The sequence below is a fragment of the Hippopotamus amphibius genome, chromosome 9 (assembly GCF_030028045.1).
Source record: "Hippopotamus amphibius kiboko isolate mHipAmp2 chromosome 9, mHipAmp2.hap2, whole genome shotgun sequence".
In the NCBI taxonomy this organism is placed as follows: domain Eukaryota; kingdom Metazoa; phylum Chordata; class Mammalia; order Artiodactyla; family Hippopotamidae; genus Hippopotamus; species Hippopotamus amphibius.
In genome coordinates, this window is record NC_080194.1 from 67,250,434 (window position 1) to 67,273,502 (window position 23,069).

Genomic DNA, 23,069 nt, shown 5'->3' on the forward strand with positions numbered 1-23,069 from the left:
AGATTTAGCACGACATCCTGTGAGCCTTTGGGCACGACCATTTTTGTCAGAGTTAGGCGTGTGTTTTTTCGCGGCTGGTGGAGCAGTGTGAAGTTGGTTTTGGGGCAGTGTTGAGCCAGCTGGGCGTAGGAACCCCGGGAAGGGTTGGGGGTGGGTGGGTGGGAACGCTTCTCAGACTGGGGTTCGGCGGGCTGACTGGAAGGAGAAGCGGAAGTGGGTGGTGGGGAAGCCGCGGAGACCGAAGGGGGCTCTGCCTGCCGGGGTTGGCACTGCCAGGGGGCGGGGGGGGGGACGGGCAGGAGGGGAAGGCGGGGCTTGGAGCGGGCTGCGGGCTGCAGGAAGAAGAAAGGGGGCGTAACCTGGAAGAAGGGACCGGGACCTAGTGGGATTACGGGGCGACCGCCGTTGAGGGTGAGGGATGGCCTGTATGGGCTACACGGAGGTTTGGGGTGACCCACTGACATAGTACCATAGGAGGTGTTTAGGCTGACATCATGGAGGTGGGGTGCAAAGAGGAGCTAGACCCAGAGGTCTGCGAAGCCGTGCCCCGCTGCCTCTTGAGTGACCTCCTGCAAGTCTGGGCACCTCTCCGAACCTCAGTTTCTTCAGCTGCAAATGGGAATAACCATCATACAGTTCCCACAAGATAGGTGGGATGGTTGATTTAGATGAGATGTGTGTGCCACTAAGCCTAGTGCTATAGTGACCTACAGTGAACCATCAATAAATTGTCATGGTACTGCCCACTGTGGAAGGGAGGGAAGCACAATGTGAGAGTTGTGAGTTAACTTATTTGGGACAAAAGGAGGACTATAGCCAGAGAGATAGCATCTCAGTAGCTCTGAGGAACCAGTTCCAAAGAGGTAGGGGGGAAGGTCAGTATTATATATGATTTTAGTGAAGGGGGGTATGCACAGTCAAGCACACATTTTGGCAGAGCCTGCTGCTAGTGACAAGGAGTAATGTCACCGTTAATGATTTTGGTGCTTTTCTATTGGGTTGGCCAAAAAGTTTGTTTGGTTAATGAATATGTTGTTAGAAAATTCTTGGTTTAATTTAAACCTAATGAACTTTTTGGCCGACCCGATAGATATGAGAAGAGACAAGGATTTGAGCTCATGAGTTCTCCTGAAACTATCTGAAAGGCCTGTTCTGCCAGTTTTTGCCAGAGCACCGAGTGTCTTTTTCCTGATCTCCACCCTGAATTCCTCCCTTCAGGGTGTGTTGAAGGTCAAGGGCTTCAGTGGCTAGTGATGTAATCCTTGTAGAGGCTGATGGGGGTACCAGTTTTTAGTTGGCAGTACTATTGTTGATATTATTACTATTGGGAGACAAGTGTGTGGCAATGGAATTGAGGTGGACAGGGCAGGGTTTGGCAATGACGATAAAAGCAAGGATATAGGGTGGCAGGGGAGGGTGGCTTAGGGGGCTGATATAGTTAAGAATGCGATGCAGCGATCAGATAGGAGGGACCTTGGGATGATAAAGACAGACTGAGTGCGATGGGAATAAAGGTGGACTCCATAAAGAGGGGATGTTACAAGAGAGAAATGAAATCTGGCCGCACCCTCTAGGACGGGGACGGGGTCAGTATGGCTTGGGTGATCCGGGTTTGAGAGGAGTTGCTAAGGGGCGGAGTGGTTTTGGATTTCCCCCGTGGAGGAGGAGCCTGTCTGGGGTGGGCGGAGCTGCGGGCTGGCCAGGCTCAGGCTGCGCGCATCTGCCAGTCTCCCTCCTACCCTCACTGCAGCGGCCCGCCTGAGCCATGGGGCGTCGTTCCCTCCTGCTCCTGCTCCTGGTTTTCCTGACTCCCGGGGCCGCCACCCCCGTACCGCCAGCCCTGAGGGCCCTCAGCAGCCTGCACTTGTCAACCAGCTTCAAATCTCGCCCCGTTGTTGCCATGAAGTACTCAATTCACTACATCCAACAGAAGGTAAGGCGGAAGGGGTTTGCAGTGTCCGAGGGAGTGGCGACGACTGAGGTTTCTTAGTTCCCAGGCACCGGAGCCCACCCGGAATTTCAGATCCCTAATGCCTAGGACTTGTCCGCTCTTTGGCTCATACTTTACAGATGGTGGCCCCGAGTCCCTAGTTTGTTTAAACTCTCTCCTTCCATTACCAATGATTTATTATCAGTCCTGGTTCTACACTCTCTTCTGTGATGGGCCACAGCAGTCACTTAAACGCCTTCTGCTCCCAGAGGCTGCCCTAATTAAAATTCCCTTGGCCTCCCGCCAAATTCAAATTATTTAATGCCTGCTCTGGCGCCTAGTGACAGTCATCCTTTGTCCCAAAGCAGCCCCTAAATTCAAATTTCCAATATCTTATTAGATAATATCTAATATGTATTCAACCTAAAATGCCAGCCTGTTGTCTCATGCTCAGCTCAGAGCTGATTTTGTAGCCCTTTTATTAAGGGTTTTTAACCTTCCCTACTCTCTGTGAAACTGAGCATATATGTAGCTCATGCTTGTAAAGGAAGTTGTAGGAGTCCTCAAGATTTGGGGAGGGGGGTGGGGTGAGCATCTCTATAGTCCTGAAGCCTGAGTTTAGGGGTTTAAGGTAGGCATGATGCCTTTGTGCTTGGCTGAAGCATGAGGTAGGTATTCCCTGAGCAGCCTGGATGAAGAAGTACATCCTGTGTGAGATGACAGGATCCCTTACAGTTCTGTATTTCTGGAAGCATGTGAAAAGATAGGCAAAGATTTGGGAAAGGTTGGGATTAGAGGTGCAAGAGTCTGAGGTTTGGCTTTAGGAGTCAAATAGCCCAGGATTCCAATCAACTAGCTCTGTGACTTTGGGAAGTTTCAAGTACTTCGCTGAGCCCAATTTCTTGATCTCTGGGGGATTTGGTGATTGTTAAATGAGAGCAGATGACATGTTGTTAGCAGAGTATCTGGCCTCGAGTAGGCATTTATTACATTTGTGGTTACTGACCTATGTGAATTTTGAATAGGAATTTGAGATAGAGGGATGATGTGAACTTGTAGAATAGTTCATAAGAAATCGTTTTTAACCCAGAACAATAGAGATTATGAGGAAGAGAAAGCATTCACGTTTTAGCAGGAGTACTAGGAAGCAGGGGTCTTTTTCTTAGGCAACTCTCTAGGCTACTGTTTCCTCATTTGTAAATTGAGAGGTTTGAACAAGGACCAATGTGTTTCACATTTTACTGAGGAAGATTAAGGGCTCTTTGGGGAGCTGTCTCAGGGATGGTGAAGGCCCAAGTGGAAGCCAAGTTAGGGTACCTCAGAACCCTCTCTTTCCCTGACCTCTTTCAGCCTGAGCTTTATGTTTTTATCTGTTTTGTATACTGGGATTTTGCAGAGTTCCGTAACTAAAATTAAATTGAAGGGGAACTGTTGGAATGACGATCTCTACAATCCTTTTAGGATTGATGAGAGAGAACTATCAGCAGAAAAGGGGGGAATGAAAGGGTGGAAGAGACCGAATGATCTCTTAGGTCCTAATTTATATTCCTTCATTGTAGATGCCTTTCTTGACCACTTCACTCTTTAGATATCTAAGTTAAAGGTAGTTCTTTTTCCATTTTTGGTGATCTGTTTGGCCTTACTCAGCCCTGTTTTGCCCTCTGGCTTATATTTAGTTCATATGTTAGGACACAGATAATACAAATATATTTATTACCACAGTAATTTTCTTTACGTCAACTCCAATTGAGTTTGATTTCATTTTTTCATTTTTACTTCATTTTTTTTTGAGGAAAGCTTTCACATACGTATTTGTTGCATAATAATGGTTTTATAGTAATTGCCAATTTTTCTGGACCATAGATTTTTAGTTGGGACTGAAAAGTATGTGTAAACTCAACTTTAATTTTTTTGGTTAGAGCACATGAGATACTTTTACCCCTTTTAATAATAAACATTATTGTTGTAACTAAGGCTTAGTTTTTATTCAAGGTTTAATTTTCATTAAACTTTATAATAATTTTATTTATCTGCAGTTATATCTGTCCAGCTGACCAAGCTATTCCCAGCTATCATTATAGACATAAGCTCCATGAATGGTCTTGGTAAAAAAGCTTAACCCTCCTTCATAACTGATCACTTGCAGAATAAAGGTCAAAGTCCTTGGTATTGTTCTTCATTGCATAATGCCAGCTGGTCTTTCAGCTTCATATTCTGCCATAGGCCCCTACCTCCCCCTTCCTTCCCCGCACACATGTACTTTTATTTTATTTATTTACTTATTTATTTTTTAATAAATTTATTTATTGGCTGCGATAGGTCTTGTTGCTGCACACGGGCTTTCTTTCTCTAGTTGTGGAGAGTGGGGGCTAGTCTTCGTTGTGGTGTATGGGCTCCTCATTGTGATGGCTTCTCTTGTTGTGGAGGATGGGCTTCAGTAGTTGCAGCACATAGGCTCAATAGTTGTGGCTTATGGGCTCTAGAGCACAGGCTCAATAGTTGTGGTGCACGGGCTTAGTTTCTCCACAGCATGTGGGATTTTCCTGGGGCAGGGATCGAACCCGTGTTCCCTGCATTGGCAGGCGGGTTCTTAACTACTGCGCCACCTAGGAAGTCCCCACACACATTTTACTTTTAGCAACATAGAGCATAGACTCAATTGAAGTTCACTGTGTCAGAAATTCTGTCTGGAATACCATCCCTTTTCTCCGCTAGTTAAACTCATATCTCTATCCCAGCTGAAATGTTACTCCTTCTGTGAAATTTTCTTGACTTTAGTTGGTCTTTTTTCACGTTTACTGTTTTGTAAGTGTCTCCTCAGATAGATAGCACTATCCAGTGCCCAGAAGAGCCCATAAAAATATTTGTTGAGGGAGTGAATGGATGATTATCCAAAGAAAGCCCAAAGTCTACCATTATTTAATTGACACAAATTATTTTTCTTTTATTTTTCTTTTTATCTTTTACTTCTTTTCTTTATCAATTGTGTTTCCTCTTCTTTCAAAGTCTTCAAATATTTGATTTCTTTTATCCAAAATAACTGAATCAGGAGACCAGATGAAGGATAGCACATCACTTGGGCACATCAAGGCGCTGGGTACATGTGTGATGCCAATGTTGTAAAAGGCTCCTTGGGATGCATGGCTTGTGGTTATGAGGTTTGCCTGCTCCTCATTACCCTCCTACTCCCACTCTAGCGCCTCAGACCGGAATGTGCATCCTGAGGGCATTTTACTATGTGATGTAGTAAGGAGGGAGAATGGGTCCTTTCAGGCTGTTATTTTCCTCACTGGTGAAAATAGAAATCAGTATCTACTGTATTAGTCAGGGTTCTCTAGAGAAACAGGATCATTAGAATGTGTGTGTGTGTGTGTGTATGCATCTCTTTCTCCACAGAGAGAGATTGACTTATTTTAAGAATTTGGCTTGTATGATTATGAAGCCTTGTAAATCCAAAATCTGCAGGGTTGGCCAGTTGGTTGGAGACCCAGGGAAGAGTTGCATTCTGAGTCCAAAGGCAGTCAACTTGCATAGTTCCTTGCTCAGGAGAGGTCAGTCTTTTGTACTACGGTGAAGCTGCTATACTCTAAGTCCACTGATTTAAATGTTAATCGCATCCAAAAAACATCTTCACAGAAACATCTAGAATGTTTGACCATTCAGGGCACCATGGCTCAGCTGAGTTGACGTGTAATATTAACCATTACATCTACCAAGGTTGTTGTGAGGGTTAGATATACTAATTCAGGAAAGCACATACATAGTGCCTGGAACATTAGGAAATTAAGAAACTTAACAGAGTAAATGCTGGTTACTCCTTTGCTCTGTCTTAAAACCACACTCTCCATAGTGCTATACATTTCAGTTTGATCCAAATGCTGACAATTATGGTAATGCCTCTTCTAGAAACCTAGAGGTTGGTCATCTATACTCAACTATTCTTATTTAACTACTGACCAGCGTGTATGTGAGAACTCTGCATCTTGGCCCAGCGTTGAGCTCATGGCTGCTGACTCCTTCAGGGCCTTCCCACAGCTTCCTCCTTGTCTGCTATGAGACCATCACAGTGGACTAAGCTGTTTTGATTTATGTACATCCCTTATAAATTCTACTTTAAATTCCTATTCTAGGTTTCCCTTTCTTGTCACGGTGGCCCTGATGTCTAGTAAAATGGAGCTGTGTCAGGGCTCTTAGAAGGGCCTATTGCTTTTTCTCTTCCTCTTCCTCTTCTTTTCATTTTTTCCTTCTCCTCCTCCTCTTCTTATTGGTTCATCTATTGATGGCCTTCCCCTTAGGCCTGGAGCATACTGTCACAAATATTATGTGAATTCTGAACTGATTTCTCTTTGGCTCACAGAATCATTGTCAGAAGGGGTCATGTAGGTCTACCCCTTAGATATGATGAATTGATTATGGTCAAAATTATGGAGGGTTAGGAACTTGATAGAGCTTGAATACCATACAGGTTTGAGAATGAATTCTGTTTCTAACACTACCTGAGTAACTTCAGAAAGTTACTCTGAGCTTCTATTTTTGTAATTTTATGTATTTTATAATATGTATTTTATGAAATATATGTTTTGTAATCGGCAAAATAGGGATAATTATACTACTTATCTCACAGATATGTTGTGAAATGAGCTGATGTGTAAAGTGCTTATTTAGCACAGTTTAGATCACTCGGTAAACACTCAGTAAATGGTAAATGTTATTTTTATTATGTCTTGCAGTTTCTTAATATGGCTTTAACTTACCTCCTCTCCACTCAGGATAAAATATTTAAGTCATTCCTTATCATACGTAAAATAGTTATTCTGGAAAATGTGAAAATCTTTGTGAATTCTTTTCTGTTACATTAGTAGTGCATGTGTCTTTTTACCAGTGGGATTTAATATAGTACACTTGTAAATAAGGCATAGAAATTAACTTTTTTCCTCACTTCAAATCATCTTCTTTCACATAAGACTGATAAAGAAAGGCATATGAAGCTATTTCTGGTTTTTTTTTTTTTCTATGCTATTTTGAGTTTTTGGAGGGGAAATTGTGGAGGGGAAAATATATGATAATAAATGTATTGTTTTAGGTTTTTGCAAATACCTTCTCTTCTTGATAATAATACTAAATCTAACAGTGTCTTTCTTATAGCTGAGTTTTAAATATTTTGTCAGTTAATGCTAAAATGTAATTTCAGCAAAAATTAATTTTGTACTATCATATTTATATCTATTAGCATATTATAGGGACTTTGTGCTTTAGGCACATAAAACATAACATTTTCAAAATTTGAGTGCTAGTTTCTGCCCTGCTACTCACTTGTGTTACTATTGATACCTTGGGCAAGTTGCTTCACTGTAGATCTCAGTGTACTAATATGTAGGATAAGAAGATTAGATCTGCTAATCTCTGATGCATTTGTAATTCTGTTCACGACTGCCTCCTGTCTATAGGGCATTATATTGAGTGGTGGGGATGCGAGCACAAGTTCTGTTTTTTGCCCTACTATTGATTGCCTTTGGTAAATCAGACCCAAACAATTTTTCCATCTCAACTTTGAATAAGATACAGACTCAAATCATGTAAAATGTTTTTTAAGTTAAAAATTAGCTCTCCCACTGACACAATATTTATAGCATAGAGCATTGTATTTATGTTTATGATCTTTAAGTTTGCTTGGTTGTAGGTGGATTGGAGAAGAAAGAAGAATCATAGGTAAGAAGAATAATTGATGATATGTGTTATTTTGTTGGTTTTCATTCCTAGTGCCTTACATGGTACCCTCTATGTAGTATTTCTTAATAAAGATTTTTTGAATGGAAAAAATTGGCTAAAATGAATATGGAGTAAGGGGGGGAGAGTAAATTGAAATATGCAGTGCATAAGTATCTAATGCATTAATGATAATAATAATAATCTGCTACCATTTATTGAAAGCTTTATAATGCCTAGGTACTCTACTAAATACTTAATAGACATTTACTTATTTAATCCCTATAGCTGTCCTACAAGGTAGATGCTATTATTGTCCAACTTTATAGGTGAGAGAACTGTCTTACAGAGAGGTTAAGTTACATGTTCAAGATAAACGACTTGTCTGTACCATTTTGTTTTTCTAAAAATAAACTCATGAGTTTCTAATTCTAAAATGAATGTCATTACCCTGCTTGTTATACTGAGCAGTATAGGCTAGGTTGTGCTGCAGTAACAAAACTCCAAAATTTCAGTGACTTAACCCAACAAAAATGTATGACTCATGCTGTACTTCCATTGAGGTATGCAGAGGGTTCTGCCCATTACATTCACTTAGAGACTGAGGGACGGATGGAGGCTTCCTCTCAACTTATGCTATCATGACCACTGTAGCAGTGGAGAAGGAACATAGGACTTGTGCCAGCATTTAAATGCTCTAGCCTGGAAATGACAGGTCATTTCCTTTCATAGGTCATTGGCCAGAACAGGTCACATTGTTTTATCTAACCACAAGGTGGGGAGACAAAAAGTATTGACTTTGGAGTGCCTAGAAGGAGAGAAGACACTAGAGGCTACCATACTCAATCAGTCACTTATCCATGCACCTATCCACCTACTCAGTGTTGATCCAATTCCTTTATATGTCAAGTACTGGGCTAGGTCCTGGGGCGACAAAGATGATTAATTGCATCCTGGAGGACTTCACATTACATTTGTTGACCATTCCAGTAGCACACATTTGAACTTGTATCTGAAAAATATGGAAAAGCACTGCTAAATTTGTAATGTCTTGGCATTTATTGATGTTACAGAAAAACCCAAACAAATTTTTTGGCCAACCCAATATATGGCTGCAACTCACAGATTGCTTCAAAAAATATCTGTAAAGTGAGGCTGGTCTACTTAGTATTTTCTTGCTCAGCTGTTATCATCATCATGTATATGTACATATACATATATATGTACACATTGAAGCACATAATAAGAAAGGGAATTTATTCATATTGTCATTCAGTAATTACAAATAATTGTTTTGCTTTTTTTAAAATAAAAGAAAAATCGATATAGAGATTTATATAAAAAACTTACATGTTCTTTGTAAGTACTGGATAATTGTTCATCAAAAAAGGAAAGTTCTTCATTAATAATATATATTTTATTTGGGAATACATAAAAATCTTTTTTCTTCTAGTTAACAATTTAAGAAAAGTCCTAATTATTGTTTATGAGCAGTGAACCATGAAATTTATTGATTATCTAATCTGGGCCAGATATGCTAAACTCTTTTACATATCTATTTTTAATTATTACAATCACTTTTAAAAATAGATGGTTTAATTGAGGTTCATATAGGCTAAGTGTCTCAATCAATCTATTAAGGGACAATATTGTGAGTTATATTTTAATCTGTTGCTTCCAAGATCTATGATCTTTCATTCAGTTGACGCCATGATGCCTCTATGTTGTTAGCAGTAGTAACAAAACTGATGTCTCTATATCTATTTATATTCCACATTCAGTCTTTACAGCGATCCTAGGTAGATGTCATCCTCATTTTAATTTTATTTTTTTAAAGAAAATTGTTATCTGTTGAGCTTTTATTTATTATTTATTTTATTTACTTATTTTGGCTGTGCCAGGTCTTAGTTGCAACAAGCAAGATCTTCATTGTGGCATGCAGGATCTTTAGTTCCAGCACGTGGACTTCTTAGTAGCATGCAGAATCTAGTTTCCCGACCAGAGATCGAACCTGGGCCCCCTACATTGAGAGTGCAGAGTCTTACCCACTGGAACACCAGGGAAGTCCCTCATCCTCATTTTTGGATATGAAACTACCGAGGTTCAAAAAGATCAAAGAAGGAACTTGTAAATCTCCTGGTTTTTCACTATAAATATATCATTGTAAGTGATTTGTAGTATGTCCATTAAATGGAATATTATCAGCTGTTAAAAATGATGGCATTGAAGTATATCTGACAATGTGGAGAAATAGTCATGAATTAATGACGTGAAAAAAACAAAATAGAGAACTGAATGTACAGTGTGTTTCCAAATTCATTTACTCAGTTTTTTTAAGTGCCTATGATATGTTGGGCACTATTCTAGGTAGTGGGGGAAGAGCATTCAAGGCATTGGGAAGAGCAAGTACAAAAACCATGAGGTGGGTGTGTGCCTGGTGGGAACAACTGCAAGGAGGCCAATATGGCTGGAGGGACATGCGCAAGGGAGAGAGTATTAGGGGATGAGGACAATAAGGAAGAGAGAGAACATATATGTTCCTCCAGCAGAGAAGGAAAGCAAATGAACTGGGGAAATAGACTTTGATTGAAGGGCAGTTGTGAAGTCTCATGCAACTTAGTAAGACCACATGACAGGGCTGTATGTTTCTCTAGCTACATTCAGTTTCTTGGGTATGGGTGTGGGGCTGGTGAAGAATTCTTTTCAACTAGGAATGCCCTTTTGCCAAATTAGTAAAACGAAACGAGAGAGAGAGAGACATGGGAGCTGAGAGGTGTATGTAAAGGAGTGATTATACTCTTGGACCACAGAATTTAAGCCACGTAGGGATGTGAGTGAGGATGGGGTGAGGGACAGTGAAAAGGTGGGTAATGTGAGGTTGAAGGATTTGGAGAATCATAGTAGAAGAGGGAATGAGCTGGAAGCATAGAGGAAGTAGAATGCTTGAAATGAGGGTATGGCAGGATTACAGTTACTGGGAGTGACAAGATCTAGGGTTTGACCATGGGTTAGTGACCAGGGTAGGTGAAGGACAAGGTCATTGGAGGAGAGGAGCAAAAGGAACTAAAGGGCCAAGATATTGAAGTTACTAAGAGTTTTGAAAGGAGTTATGTTGGAGTGACGGTGATCAAGGAGCTAAAATCTTCAAGACATGAGAGAAAGTGAACAGGGCTCAGTAGATGACTGTAGCAAAAAGGGTAGTGGGGTGGTATAGTTTGATGACATGATACTTAAAGGCAGTGGATTGTGGAAGACGGAGGAATTAGGAACAATGAAAATACCTATCCCACCTTCAGGCCCAGTGGTGGGAGAGGTTTGAGAGAAAAATCAGCTATCAATTGAGAGGGTTAAATATGTTTAAAAATATGTTTCTAGCTGCACAGAGAAAGAGTAGAAGAAAATATACTAAAATATTAACAATGGTGGAAAGATATGTGTGATGTTTCATTTTATTCTTTTTACTTTTCTGTATTTTTCACATTATCTGTGATGAACCTGCATTGTTTTGTAATCCATTTAAAGTGTTATTAGAAAAAAAGCAGTTGCCCTGTCCTGGCTCACACAGGCAGTATGTGGCAGTGCCAGAACCCAGGGCACGGGACTCCAGACTGCACCACCCAGCACTGCATCTCTGGGTAAATACTCCGACTACTCTTGTTTCTTTTTCACTGCCTGACTATGGCTGCTTAGCCACTTTTTCCTCGAATATTTTATATCCTTATCTTCCATACACAGCTGAGACAAGGATGAATAACATTTGAGTGGAGACAGGTAAAAAAGAACAATGTCCCTTCTAACCCTATTTCAACCTAAGGTTTTACTGAATGGAAGGGGAGAAGAGGGTGACAGGAAAGAAGAAACATTTCCAGAGGAATCTGTACTTGTTTCAGAGAGAGGGGGAGTCAAGCAGGCCACCTAAGTAGGACCAAGGGCATGTATTTTTCATAAGTCTCCAACCCCCCCTGTCTGTACTTTTCTTAGATAGGAGCCTGTGGTTCCTCTCAGGGCTGCTTTGCAGATCATTCTCAAATCCATAATTGCAGATCGATCTTTCTCTCTCTCTCACTTTTGACATATTTCTCTAAGAATAATCATAATAGTAATAATAGATAATAATAGATAAGGGTAATAATCTTACTTTGTCCTAGGCAGTGTTCTAAACATTTTACACATATTATTAACTCATTAATTCTCACAGTGACCTCATGAGGTCTTGGTACTGCTATCCCCAGTTTATAGATGGAGAAACTGAGGTACTGAGTGTGTTTTAATCACTGCCTCACTCTGTCTCCTGATATTTCTACTTGGATCTGTAGTTCTGAGTCAGAACCAGACTCATCTGGTTAGATGATTACTTTCTCCTGGTGGCACTATTATCATTTGAAAAAAAATATTGAGGGCCTACATAATTGGACTGCTCATATGGCGCCTATTTTCCAGTTAGGAAGTAGATAATAAGCAAATAAACATTACAGAAAAAAATAATTATAGATTATAATGATTGCACTGAAGGAAATAAGCAAGGTGATATGTATGTGTAAATATGGGGTACAGTGGATGGGAAAGGCTTATCTCAGGAAGTTTCTCTGAGGAAGCTGTTACTGAGTCCAAGCTTCCTCTGCTCGCCACAGGACAGGCCAGTAAATTGGGAGATGAGGTGTTGAGGCAAGGAATATGACTTTATTTGGAAAGCTGGCAGCCGGAGAAGATGGCAGACTAATGTCTCAAAATGACCATCTTATAGGGGTCTGGATGCCAGTTTCTTTTATAGAACAGAGGTGAGGTGAGGAAGTAAAGTAAAAAGGCCATTAGTTTTGCCTGGCTTGGCCAGCACGGGGAGGTGATGTGTTAAGAAGAAATTCTTTTCTGCAGCCATTCGTAGATGGGCAGGGTCAGATTGTCTCCCTGTGAGCTAAACAAAGGCACTTCAGTTTAACATTCAGGCAGAGGGGCAGCATGCTCTGAGGCAGGCCGTTATGTATAATTATAATAACAAAAGCAACGAAAAGCAGAGGTTAAAGTCAAAGAAACAGATATAACATAGAGCAAAATTGGCTCTTCCCTGTTACAATTGGACACTGGGGCAGAGAGGGAGCAGAAAGTATAAAGTCCCCAAAACTTGAAATGTTAGTTATTTTTGGCTCTTCTTTCTCCCATACTGTTTGTAACAACAAGTTGGGTTGATTCCATTCTCAGAGTATATCTGTTATTTTCACTCCTATGGCCCTTACGCTTTGTTGCGGCTCCTATTACGGCCTTCATGGACGGGAAGGGTCTTTTAACTGATCCTCCTTGCAACCTGTAGATCCCTCTCCACTGCAGTCCTCATGGGCTAATTAATTAATCACCCCCCCTGCAGTCAAACCACTCTTCTGCTCAGGACCTGCAATGATTCATGATGGTTTGCTTTATTAAGAACAAAATCCTGTAGTGTTTGAGGCCTTCCACCCTTTGGCTGCAACCCACCTTTCCAGTTTGCTAATCTGTTCTCCACACATGCCCATTCCTTTCCTGTTTCTATGCTTTAACCCACATTGTTCCCTTTGCCTGGACTGCCTCTCCCCGGCCCTTCCCTCCTTTATCAACCCCTTCCATTTCTGAAGTCCCTTCTCAGACACTGCCTCCTCCAGGAGCCATTTCTTAATCTCCCAGAAAGTATGTGATTGGTCAGATCTTTCTTTGTACTTCTTTCATGGCATGTGTTTTACTTTAGCCTTGTGTTAAAACTGTTTGTTCCCCTTTTAAAGCAGGAAGCCTGTCTTGTAAGTATCCATACCCCTCCACAGCATACTGTGCATTGTTTTACTTAGAGTATCATCTGCACAAATGTTTTTTGAATTTGTATCTCCTCCCTTCCCTTTTCCTGCTTCCCTGTACACTGAGGTAAGGAAGGGGTGTGTGTGTACAGGGAAGGAAAGAGTATGGAAACTGTCTAAAATGCTTTGCGGGAAGGCAGGCAAATAAAAACAGGCCTCCTTGTTCTCATCTTATTTTGATGATCTGGAAGCTGGTTGTCTGTACTGACCCTTCTCCCAACATATCTACAGAGAAGGGGTTGTGGGAGGGAGTGCCGCAGTCCCCACTTTTCCTGCTTTGTGTATGGATGTGGGCTAGGGGAAGGGTAAAGGATGAACATTATCAGGAACAACATCTCCTTAAAAGCTACTTCTGTGGTGACTGTGTACTGCCTTTGTTTATTAGAGAGCTAAAGTAAAGGCAGTCACTTTTTATGGTTCTGGCTTTTCATTTGCAAACCGAGGCTCATTAACTATGTGTATTCATAAATCCTTGCTATCTATTGTATGAGTCAGTTAGTTCCAAGTTGCCCTGCAGTGCTGTGACTGGAGAGAAACTGCTGCCTTGTCTCTGTCAGGCTCATGATGTTCTCTTTTTTGCTGCTTATATTGTGAAGACTGCCCACATGGGGTTAGGAAAAGGCAGATTTATTAAAGTCAGATTTCTTTAGGAACTTTCGCAGAGCAGCCCCGCAGTTTGGTTATATGATACAATTTATATGTATGAAAGTATAACTATTATAGAAATTATGATAGATCTAACATTTATAGAGTAAAGCAGCACAATCATATATTCATTCAACAGATATTTATTGAACTCTTCCTATGTGCCATGTACTGTGTCAGTAGTTAGGGATGAGAGGAAAGCAGAGACGGACCTCATGAAGCTTACAGTTCAGTGGGAAAGAAGATAGTGACAAGTGATTACAAGTGTGACATGTTTTAGGAAACAATTTGTTGTAGAATCTAAGTAGGGTCCTAAGTCTTGGGTATTAGGTATTTCTCTGGTCAGCAGTGGTGTTAAAGCAGAAACAGGAAGCTAAGTAGGAACTGGCCAGGAGAAGGGAGGTGATTGAGATTTCTGTCCAGGTAGAAGATGTATTATGTACAAGATACCAATTTAGGAAAGAGTAGGAGGAATTGAAAGGAGATCAGTAAAACTGGGACAGGGGGCAGAGATGATGAGGTAAGAGGTGGGCCTTCAACACTGTGAAGTCAGTGTTGTCACTGTTTCCACTTACACACTCATGGTGTGGGTATTCCTGTTCTGAAGCTTTCATTGACTTTAAGAACATGACTTGGTGTTGAATTGGTATGGGGCAGAGCACTGCTCTGTTCACCAGAGTATGATACATTCACCTTGTTACAGGTACTTCATACGTGCTCTTCATATACTTTAACCCTGCACGGAGGTACTACATCTGTTTTACAGAGGAATAAAGAGCTCAGATATGAAGTAATTTATCCATGATCACATAGTTGATAAATGATAGCACCAGGATTTTTTTTTTCTTTGGCTGCCTTGGGTCTTCGTTACTGCACGAGGGCTTTTCTCTAGTTGTGGCGAGTGGGGGCTACTCTTTGTTGCAGTGCACACGCTTCTCAGTGCGGTGGCTTCTCTTCTTGTAGAGCACGGGCTTTGGCATGAGGGCTTCAGTAGCACACGGGCTCCGTGGTTGTGGCACATGGGCTGTAGAGCATGTGGGCCTCAGTAGTTGCAGAGCGTGGGCTCAGTAGTTGTGGCAGATGGGTTTAGTTGCTTTGCAGTGTGTGGGATCTTCCCAGACCAGGGATTGAACCTGCGTCCCCTGCATTGGCAGGCAGATTCTTAACCCCTGTGCCACCAGGGAAGCCCAGCACCAGGATTTAAACTGAGCTTTGGTGTCATCAGAACCCATACTCCATGTTGCCTCTGTAATAGCTGTATTTCTGGAATAGATAAAAGAATTTGTAATTTATAGCCTGATTTAGAGATAGTTGTGGAAGTCACATTTATTAAGGGAGTCCAGATTAGACGTTAATGAAATTGAGGAATAAGAGGAGTTTCATTTCTCTTTTTAACAGCAAGTTGGGTAATTTTGGAGAGTAAAAAAAATCATAACAGAAGTTTTAACAATACAGAACTTTCTTCTGGCTTTGGTTTTGTGTTATGAAAAGAAGAATTTAAATGAGTGGGATCATATGGTAGTTCTATTTTTAGAACCTAAATGTCCATAGACAGAGGAATGGATAAAGATGTGGTATATATGTACAATGGAATATTAGCCATAAAAAAGAATGAAATAGTGTCATTTGCAGCAATATGGTTGGACCTAGAGATTATCATACTGAGTGAAGTAAGAGAGAGAAAAACAAGTATCATATGATATCACATATGTGGAATCTAAAAAAATGTTACAAATGAACCTATTTACAAAACAGAAATAGAGTCACAGATGTAGAAAACAAACTTATGGTTAATAGGTGGGAAAGGCTGGGAGGGATAAATTGGGAGATTGGGACTGACATATATACACTACTATATATAAAATAGATAAGGACCTACTATATGGCACAGGGAACTCTTCTCAATACTCTGTAATGACCTACATGGGAAAAGAATTTAAAAAAGAGTGGAGATATATATATATATATATGTATAACTGATTCACTGTGCTGTATAGCAGAAACTAACACAACATTGTAAATCAATTATACTCCAATAAAAATAATTTAAAAAATGAGTGGGGACTATGTGAGTAGCAGAAGGGAACTATGACACCTGAGATAAAACATATTATGAGATATTTTTAGGTGGCTCTGTACACGCTAGAGAAAAGGATATTAAGAGACCTCCACTGATGATCACCAAAAGGCATTCTCCATGGGAATAGAGGAATGAGGTCACTATTGTAGAACTTTGGCCCCTTAAGCTTGGTGCTTAATACAGTTTACCATAAATGCATTAGTGAATCCTCCTTTTTAAGCTTTCCCAGCAGCACGTGTACAAAATTTGACTTGGAATAAGTTAATAAGAGTTCACATAAAGGTCCCTAATCTATGCTGCATGGACTAGTACCTGCCATATCTTCATCTTCCACTCCACTTGCAGAGGTCCTTGCATGTCCCCACTTCTACCCAGTAACTTCAAAGGACAGAAGTCTCTGTTTGGCACTCTGTCTTTGAGTCTCCCAGTCCCTGGATTGGGGAGTCAAGCCCAATTAACTCTACCCATCTATTTTGTTTTCTTTAAAAGTCTGGATATTGGTCTCATCTTTAAACACAGTGTTTAGAATAATAGTACTATTCTCCTGTTTATTTAATAAAGTGTTATTGTTTTAAAGGATATTAGACTGAAATTTTAAGGTAATCTCTTTAACCACTTTTATAAGTCCGGCTGTTTGAACCATTGTTTTGGCACCTAAGAGGAAATAAGTAGTTCCTTGAGATGTGGATTTATAATCTTCAGCATATGAAGTGATGAAGGGAATATAACAGATTATTTTAAATTTCTTTATAAATAAGATATCGAACACCACCATGTTTCATTGCTACAGTATGTACCTTTCCTCAGAGCTGTGTGGTTTATACAGCGATGAATGTGTGCTAAAAGTGTATTGCACTGTCATAGCACTGGTTTCTGGTAACTGGACAGAAAATCAGAAGCAAAAGCCTAGCCCATACTAGACCACCACATATTTGGTTTGTAAGAGGCTCTCACTGTCACCAAGTTACTACCCAAGAGAGCTGAAAACAATTTTTAAAAAAATTTTACTTTGCAAGCTCATGGGTTTTTAAGTGAACACTTAGAACAAATTACTAAGGTTTCATATATAAATTTCTTCCTCCTAAGTGGCAATACTAAACACATAACATAAATTGTTGTGTATGTTCACATGTGTGTTTGGAAGTGGTTTCAGACCTGGGAGGTGCATGCTAATAATACACCACAAAATATATTAATAATACACCAAGCTCTCATTTCCTGCATGCCCTTGCTGGGCACTTGCATGAATGCGTTATCCAAGTTAATCATCACAAGACACTTCTGGGATAGGTATTATTTCAAAAAATTTTATATGTAAGAAAACAAGCCCAAAGGCATGAAGTACCTTGTTCAAATTCAGATAGCTCCAGTAGATGGCAGAATTGGCACTCAAACTCAAATCTGTCTTCAAATTACCTTCTCTTTCCGTTATATCACAGAACATTTGTGCTTTTCAGGAGGAAAAAAAACCAAACCAACGTTTTTGAAAGATGGTACTGGTTAGATTTCATTAGTGCAAAAGCGCACGTGTGTGTGTGTGTGTTTGTGTATTTAAGCCTTGACACACTTGGCATTTTCGATAACTTTTCCTGATGGCATATGACTAGCATGTTTGGCCAGCATCATTGTGATTTAATAACCTAATTTAAACAAGGAACTACAACCCAAACAATGGCTGATTCAGCAGATAGGAAAGTGAGGAAGTACTTGTTATCATTTGTCAGTTAATTTTTATTTTTATGCAGTTTGAACCATGGGTCACAGTGCAGACACTGTGCTTTAAAACTGTCGGAAACTTCTGTCACTTCCTGAGCACTGATTGCCTCTTCCTTTGAGGGAGCCGCTCATACAACAATTTTGGAAAGCAGTGGTGATGACTCCCTTCTCCTTGGCGTCGGATGCTTCCTTTCTCTTGAACAATTGACCTTAAATGACAATGACCGGTGCAGCCAGTGCAGACAGTGCAGACCAAAACAGGCTTTTTGTTTGCCTTTTTATATAGTCTAGACTATATAAATATCTAGAAAATGATCACACTTTTAAAAAGAAGGGAATTCGTAGTTGCTGAGCATCTCTCTGTGATCTCCTCAAAGGCAACAACCTTGGGTTTCACTCATGCGTGGATCTGGGAGGCCACAGCACCAAGCTCTGTACATGTGGGACTGAGCTGATGGAATGACACTGCATATTATATCCTGTTTTATTGCAAACATTAAATGCAAATATCTGACCTTAGGCAGATAGGAGAGCTTATTGCTGTACTTACATACCCCCAGTGCTTCGGTCCATCTCTGAAGAATGTGTTACCATGGTGAAATGGATGTTGGCTGAGATGCCAGGGGAGTTACTTTCTAAAAAATATGGATCAGGATTTTAAAGATTTCCAGGGATCTTCCTTGGTGGTGCAGTGATTAAGAATCTGCCTGCCAATGCAAGGGACATGGGTTTGATCCCTGGTCTGGGAAGATCCCACATGTTGCAGAGGAGCTAAGCCCTTGAGCCATAACTACTGAGCCTACATGCTGCAACTACTAAAGCCCGAGCGCCTAGAGCCTGTGCTACACAACAAGAGAAGCTACCATAGTAAGCCTTCGCACCTCAACAAAGAGTGGCCCCCACTCTCTACAAATAGAGAGAAAAGCCTGCGCGCAGCAACAAAGAGCCAACACAGCCAAGAAAAAAAAAAAAATAAGATGTCCAGAAAGGCTTTTTGCAGTCAAATTCTATAACATTGCCAAATCCTTTTATTTATTTGAATTTATAGTCATTTATCTGTAGTCTCTATCCTTCATGTGACCTTTCTCTATTCCACACTCCAGGCAAATATATATGTATACTTTTTTCTCTTAATCTTCCTGCAAAGCTTTATTCTTTAAATACTTCAATTTTAGAGGTGTCTGGCCTGTTTTAATACCCACATGTTCCCTTCTGTTAAACAATGTCCCCCTCTAGGAAGCCCTTTTTTGTTAATTGGAAAAGTAGTGAGGTCTTCTGTTGTTCTTTTGCTCCTAATTCATACTCCAATTCATTTACTGTCCTTCCCTCATCTTTGATTACACATATCTAACAATTGCATGCAACTCTAGTTGACATGCGGATTCCATGTGCTTCATATTAAAATTCCAAACTGACTGACCCCATGTCTCCCAGGATATCTTGACTGCCCCATCCCTGGCTTAGCTGGTGTAGGCTTAGACAATGGAAATAAATTTTAGGATCAACCTTTAAAAACATAATTCCGCTAGGAAAAAGTCTCTAATATTTATTATTTGTTATTTATTATAGACACTTCGTGCCAGGTATTACACATTGGCCATCTCATTGTTTTGTACGAACTATGCTGGGTTGTGGTTTATACCCTGCTGGTATCTCTCTGCTTGGAATGGTTTGTCTGCCTCCTTTCTCTTCTTGGCAAACTGTTCATCCTTTGCTACTCATGTCTTGCAGCCCCTTCTCTGTGAAACTTTATGGGACTGCTTTGCTTCTTTCCCATGAGCTGGGCAATTGACTACATCTCCTTTGTGTCTCCCATTGCACTCTACAGGTACTTCTGTGCTACTACTCTGGATTGCAGTGATTTGTTTGTATGTTGGTGTTCCCATTAGCCATGGGCAGCCTGAGTGCTGGGACCACACCCCTCTGTGTATCTTCAGTGTATGCCCTCAACAGTTGTTTGAATGAATGACTGGCCCAAGCTGAAGCGATTACTCCCTCTTCTGAATGCTGTTAGCATTTGCTTTTATTATATTTTTTCTAGTGCTACCAATATGGCACAGACACTGCCCAGTCAGAGCAGAAGCTGTCGTAGAGCTGAGGCCTCTTGCAGTGCTGTAGGTTAGTTCTTTAGGTCTGTAGGTATGGAGAAGGGACTGGGGTAGTTGGGAAGGTAGGCATAGAGAGGGAGTTGGCATCACTCAAAGTGCTAAGGTAATTATTTGCCAACAGGTATGAAAGAATTGGCTGTCAACCTTGGTTTTTCCAGGTAATGAGTGCCTTAAGAATAGGATGCTGAACACATGAAAAGATGCTCAACATCACTAATCATTAGAGAAATGCAAGTCAAAGCCACAATGAGGTATCACCTCACACTGGTCAGAGTGGCCATCATCAAAAACTCTAGAAACAATAAATGCTGGAGAGGGTGCAGAGAGAAGGGAACCCTCCTGCGCTGTTGGTGGGAATGTAAACTGGTACAACCACTATGGAAAACAGTATGGAGTTTCCTTAAAAAACTAAAAATAGAACTACCATATGACCCAGCAATCCCACTACTGGGCATATACCCTGAGAAAACCTAACGCAGAAAGAAACAGGTACCACAGTGTTCATTGAAGGAGTATTTACAATAGCCGGGACATGGAAGCAGCCTAAATGCCCATCAACAGATGAATGGGTAAAGAAGATGTGGCACATATATACAATGGAATATTACTCAGCCATAAAAAGGAATTAAATTGAAGTATTTGTAGTGAAGTGGATGGACCTAGAGTCTGTTATACAAAGTGAAGTAAGCCAGAAAGAGAAAACAAATACTGTATGCTAACTCATATATATGGAATCTAAAAAAAATGGTACTGATGAACACAGTGACAGGGCAAGAATAAAGATGCAGATGTAGAGAACAGACTTCGGGACACGGGGTGGGGGGTGAAGGGAAGCTGGGACGAAGTGAGAGAGTAGCGTTGACATATGTACACTACCAAATGTAAAATAGATGGCTAGTGGGAAGCTGCTGCACAAAACAGGGAGATCAACTTGATGATGGGTGATGACTTAGAGGGGTGGGGTAGGAAGGGTGGGAGAGAGTCACGGGAGGGAGGGGACATGGGGATATATGTATAAATACAGCTGATTCACTTTGTTGTACAGCAAAAACTGGCACAACTGTGTAAGCAATTATATTCCAATAAAGAGCTTAAAAAAAAAGAGAATAGGATGCTGCTTATATTGCTTAGTATCCCTCATATGGATACCTAGGTACAACTCAGAGGTGTAAGTGTTCAGAACAAGATAAACTTTTTTAACAAATACTAATGTTTTATTACATATTGCATAAGACTTCCTTCTAAAACTCCTTTGATTTTTTTTCACATCACTGTTAATGGCACTACTCTCTTCCTGGTCACCCAGCATAGAAAACTTTTGAATCATTTGATTCCCTCACCTTCCAATCAATCACCAGGACTTTCCATGATTTCTTCCTAGTTTATGCCCCTTCCTTTACATTCCCAGGGTTTTTACCTTGTATAGGCTCAAAGTAAACTACTACAGTAGCCTCTTGAGTTCCTCTCTTCTTTTGGCCTCACTCCCAGCCAGCTGGCGCTGTTTTTTCTTTTCCTTTTCTTTTTTTCTCTTCTTCTCTTTTCCATTCCAGACCTTACTGGGCCCTGCTTAAGCCTCACTTCCTCAGGGAAAACTTCCCCAGCTGACCCCAGCCTAGCATGAGCTATACATCTCCAGGCTTCCCTAGTACTTAATGTCTGTAGCATTCATTTGGCTGTTAATTGTGCTCTACTTTGTGAAATGGCTGTTGTTGCCTGAACTATAATTACATCTTAGAATGTGATTTAATAGGTAGCTATCCCTCAAGTAGAAAGCCCTAGAATTAATACGCCCACAGGAGCATAATGGTTCAGGCTATTAGGTTTGTAAAATTTCTTGATAGACATAAATTCTGTAGCTAGTTTTCTGAATAATGTGCTCTTTTCTTAAAAAGAAATGCTGACTGTGACCCACTAAATTGAGTTTATAACCCACTAATAGATCACAGCCTTCATTTTATAAAACACTAATCTAGACTATATGGACCCTAGAAAGATGAATCTTTCTCCTGTAATGGAGAGGTTAAGTCCTGGAAGCAAAAATCTTTACTATAGGGTGAGTGTAAAGTATTGCAGGAGAGATATGTAGCATGAGAATTCAGAGGAGAGAACTGCACAGTGAAAACGACTTCCTACAGTAGGAAGATGATTCTGTTTGGCGAAGCAGGGACTTGGGGACTTGGGTATCCCTTAGCAGTCTTATAGATTTTTCCTTTGGTAGTTAAGTTATTCCTTTTAGGGGTTTTTCTTTTCACAAGGGCAGGCGGGAATAATACACATTCATTTCCTCTTTATTTATTCACCATCTTGTTTTCCTCCTTAGCATTTAGGTGCTTGCATAATAGCAGGGCTTGTAATTGAGGTTTCCTGACTTGGATTGTATTTCTAAATACTAACGAGCAAAGCAGGATACCATAAGGGAGAAGATTTATTTCTTGTTTAATACTCATCCATTTTGGGATGAACAAAAAAGACCTTTTTAAATGGGGAACTCTTCGAGGCATTAGGCTATGAGATGAAAACACCATCACTTGCAAATGGTGGTAATTACCTTTTTGCTGTAGGCTTCTTGAGTTATAGTTTAAAAGGGAGGGGATATTCAGTAGTAATGTTGACAGACTGTAATTCTTACCCCTGAATAATTTCCCTAAGAATATGCTGTTTGTTTTCATTTTTCTTCTTTCTTCCATTCTTTCTTCCTTTTTCTTTCTTCCTTTCTTCCGTCCTTCCTTCCTTTCTTTTTCTTTCTTTCTTTCCCTTTCTCTCTCTCTCTTTCTTTCTTTCTTTCTTTCTCTCTCTCTCTTTCGTCCTTTTTCTTTCTTTTTTCTCTTTCTTTCTTTCTTTCTTTCTCTCTTTTTCTTTCTTTCTTTCTTTCTTTCTCTCTTTTTCTTTTTCTCTTTCTTTTTCTTTCTCTCTCTCTTTCTCTCTCTCTCTCTTTCTTTTTCTTTCTTTTTTTCTTTCTCTTCCTTCCTTCCTTTCTTCCTTTCTTTTCTTTTTTTTTAATGAAATGAGCCTTTGAGGTGAAGTTTTTCTTGGTTATAATATACTTTGTGGCAGCTCTTTTCTCTTAT

General features: G+C 40.3%; 1 protein-coding gene across 10 annotated transcripts in view; it reads left to right on the forward strand.

Moving 5' to 3' along the window:
• The first annotated feature begins 2 nt into the window (after positions 1–2).
• The window catches only part of PRCP (prolylcarboxypeptidase), a 72,232-nt gene continuing 49,165 nt past the window's right edge, over positions 3–23,069 (forward strand). For 2 of the 10 annotated variants that reach the window (XM_057749253.1, XM_057749252.1), the window contains exons 1-3: positions 1,806–1,933; positions 7,611–7,639; positions 9,538–9,799. Coding sequence is in view for 4 of the 10 variants with exons in the window: in XM_057749251.1 (XP_057605234.1) it covers positions 1,766–1,933 (168 nt within the window). In the remaining 6 variants the exon portion in view is untranslated. Of the gene's footprint in view, positions 20–304; positions 1,934–7,610; positions 7,640–9,537; positions 9,800–11,181; positions 11,272–23,069 lie in introns of those variants that run through there. The other 8 variants (XR_009055514.1, XR_009055513.1, XM_057749251.1 and 5 more) reach the window with 7 other exon arrangements.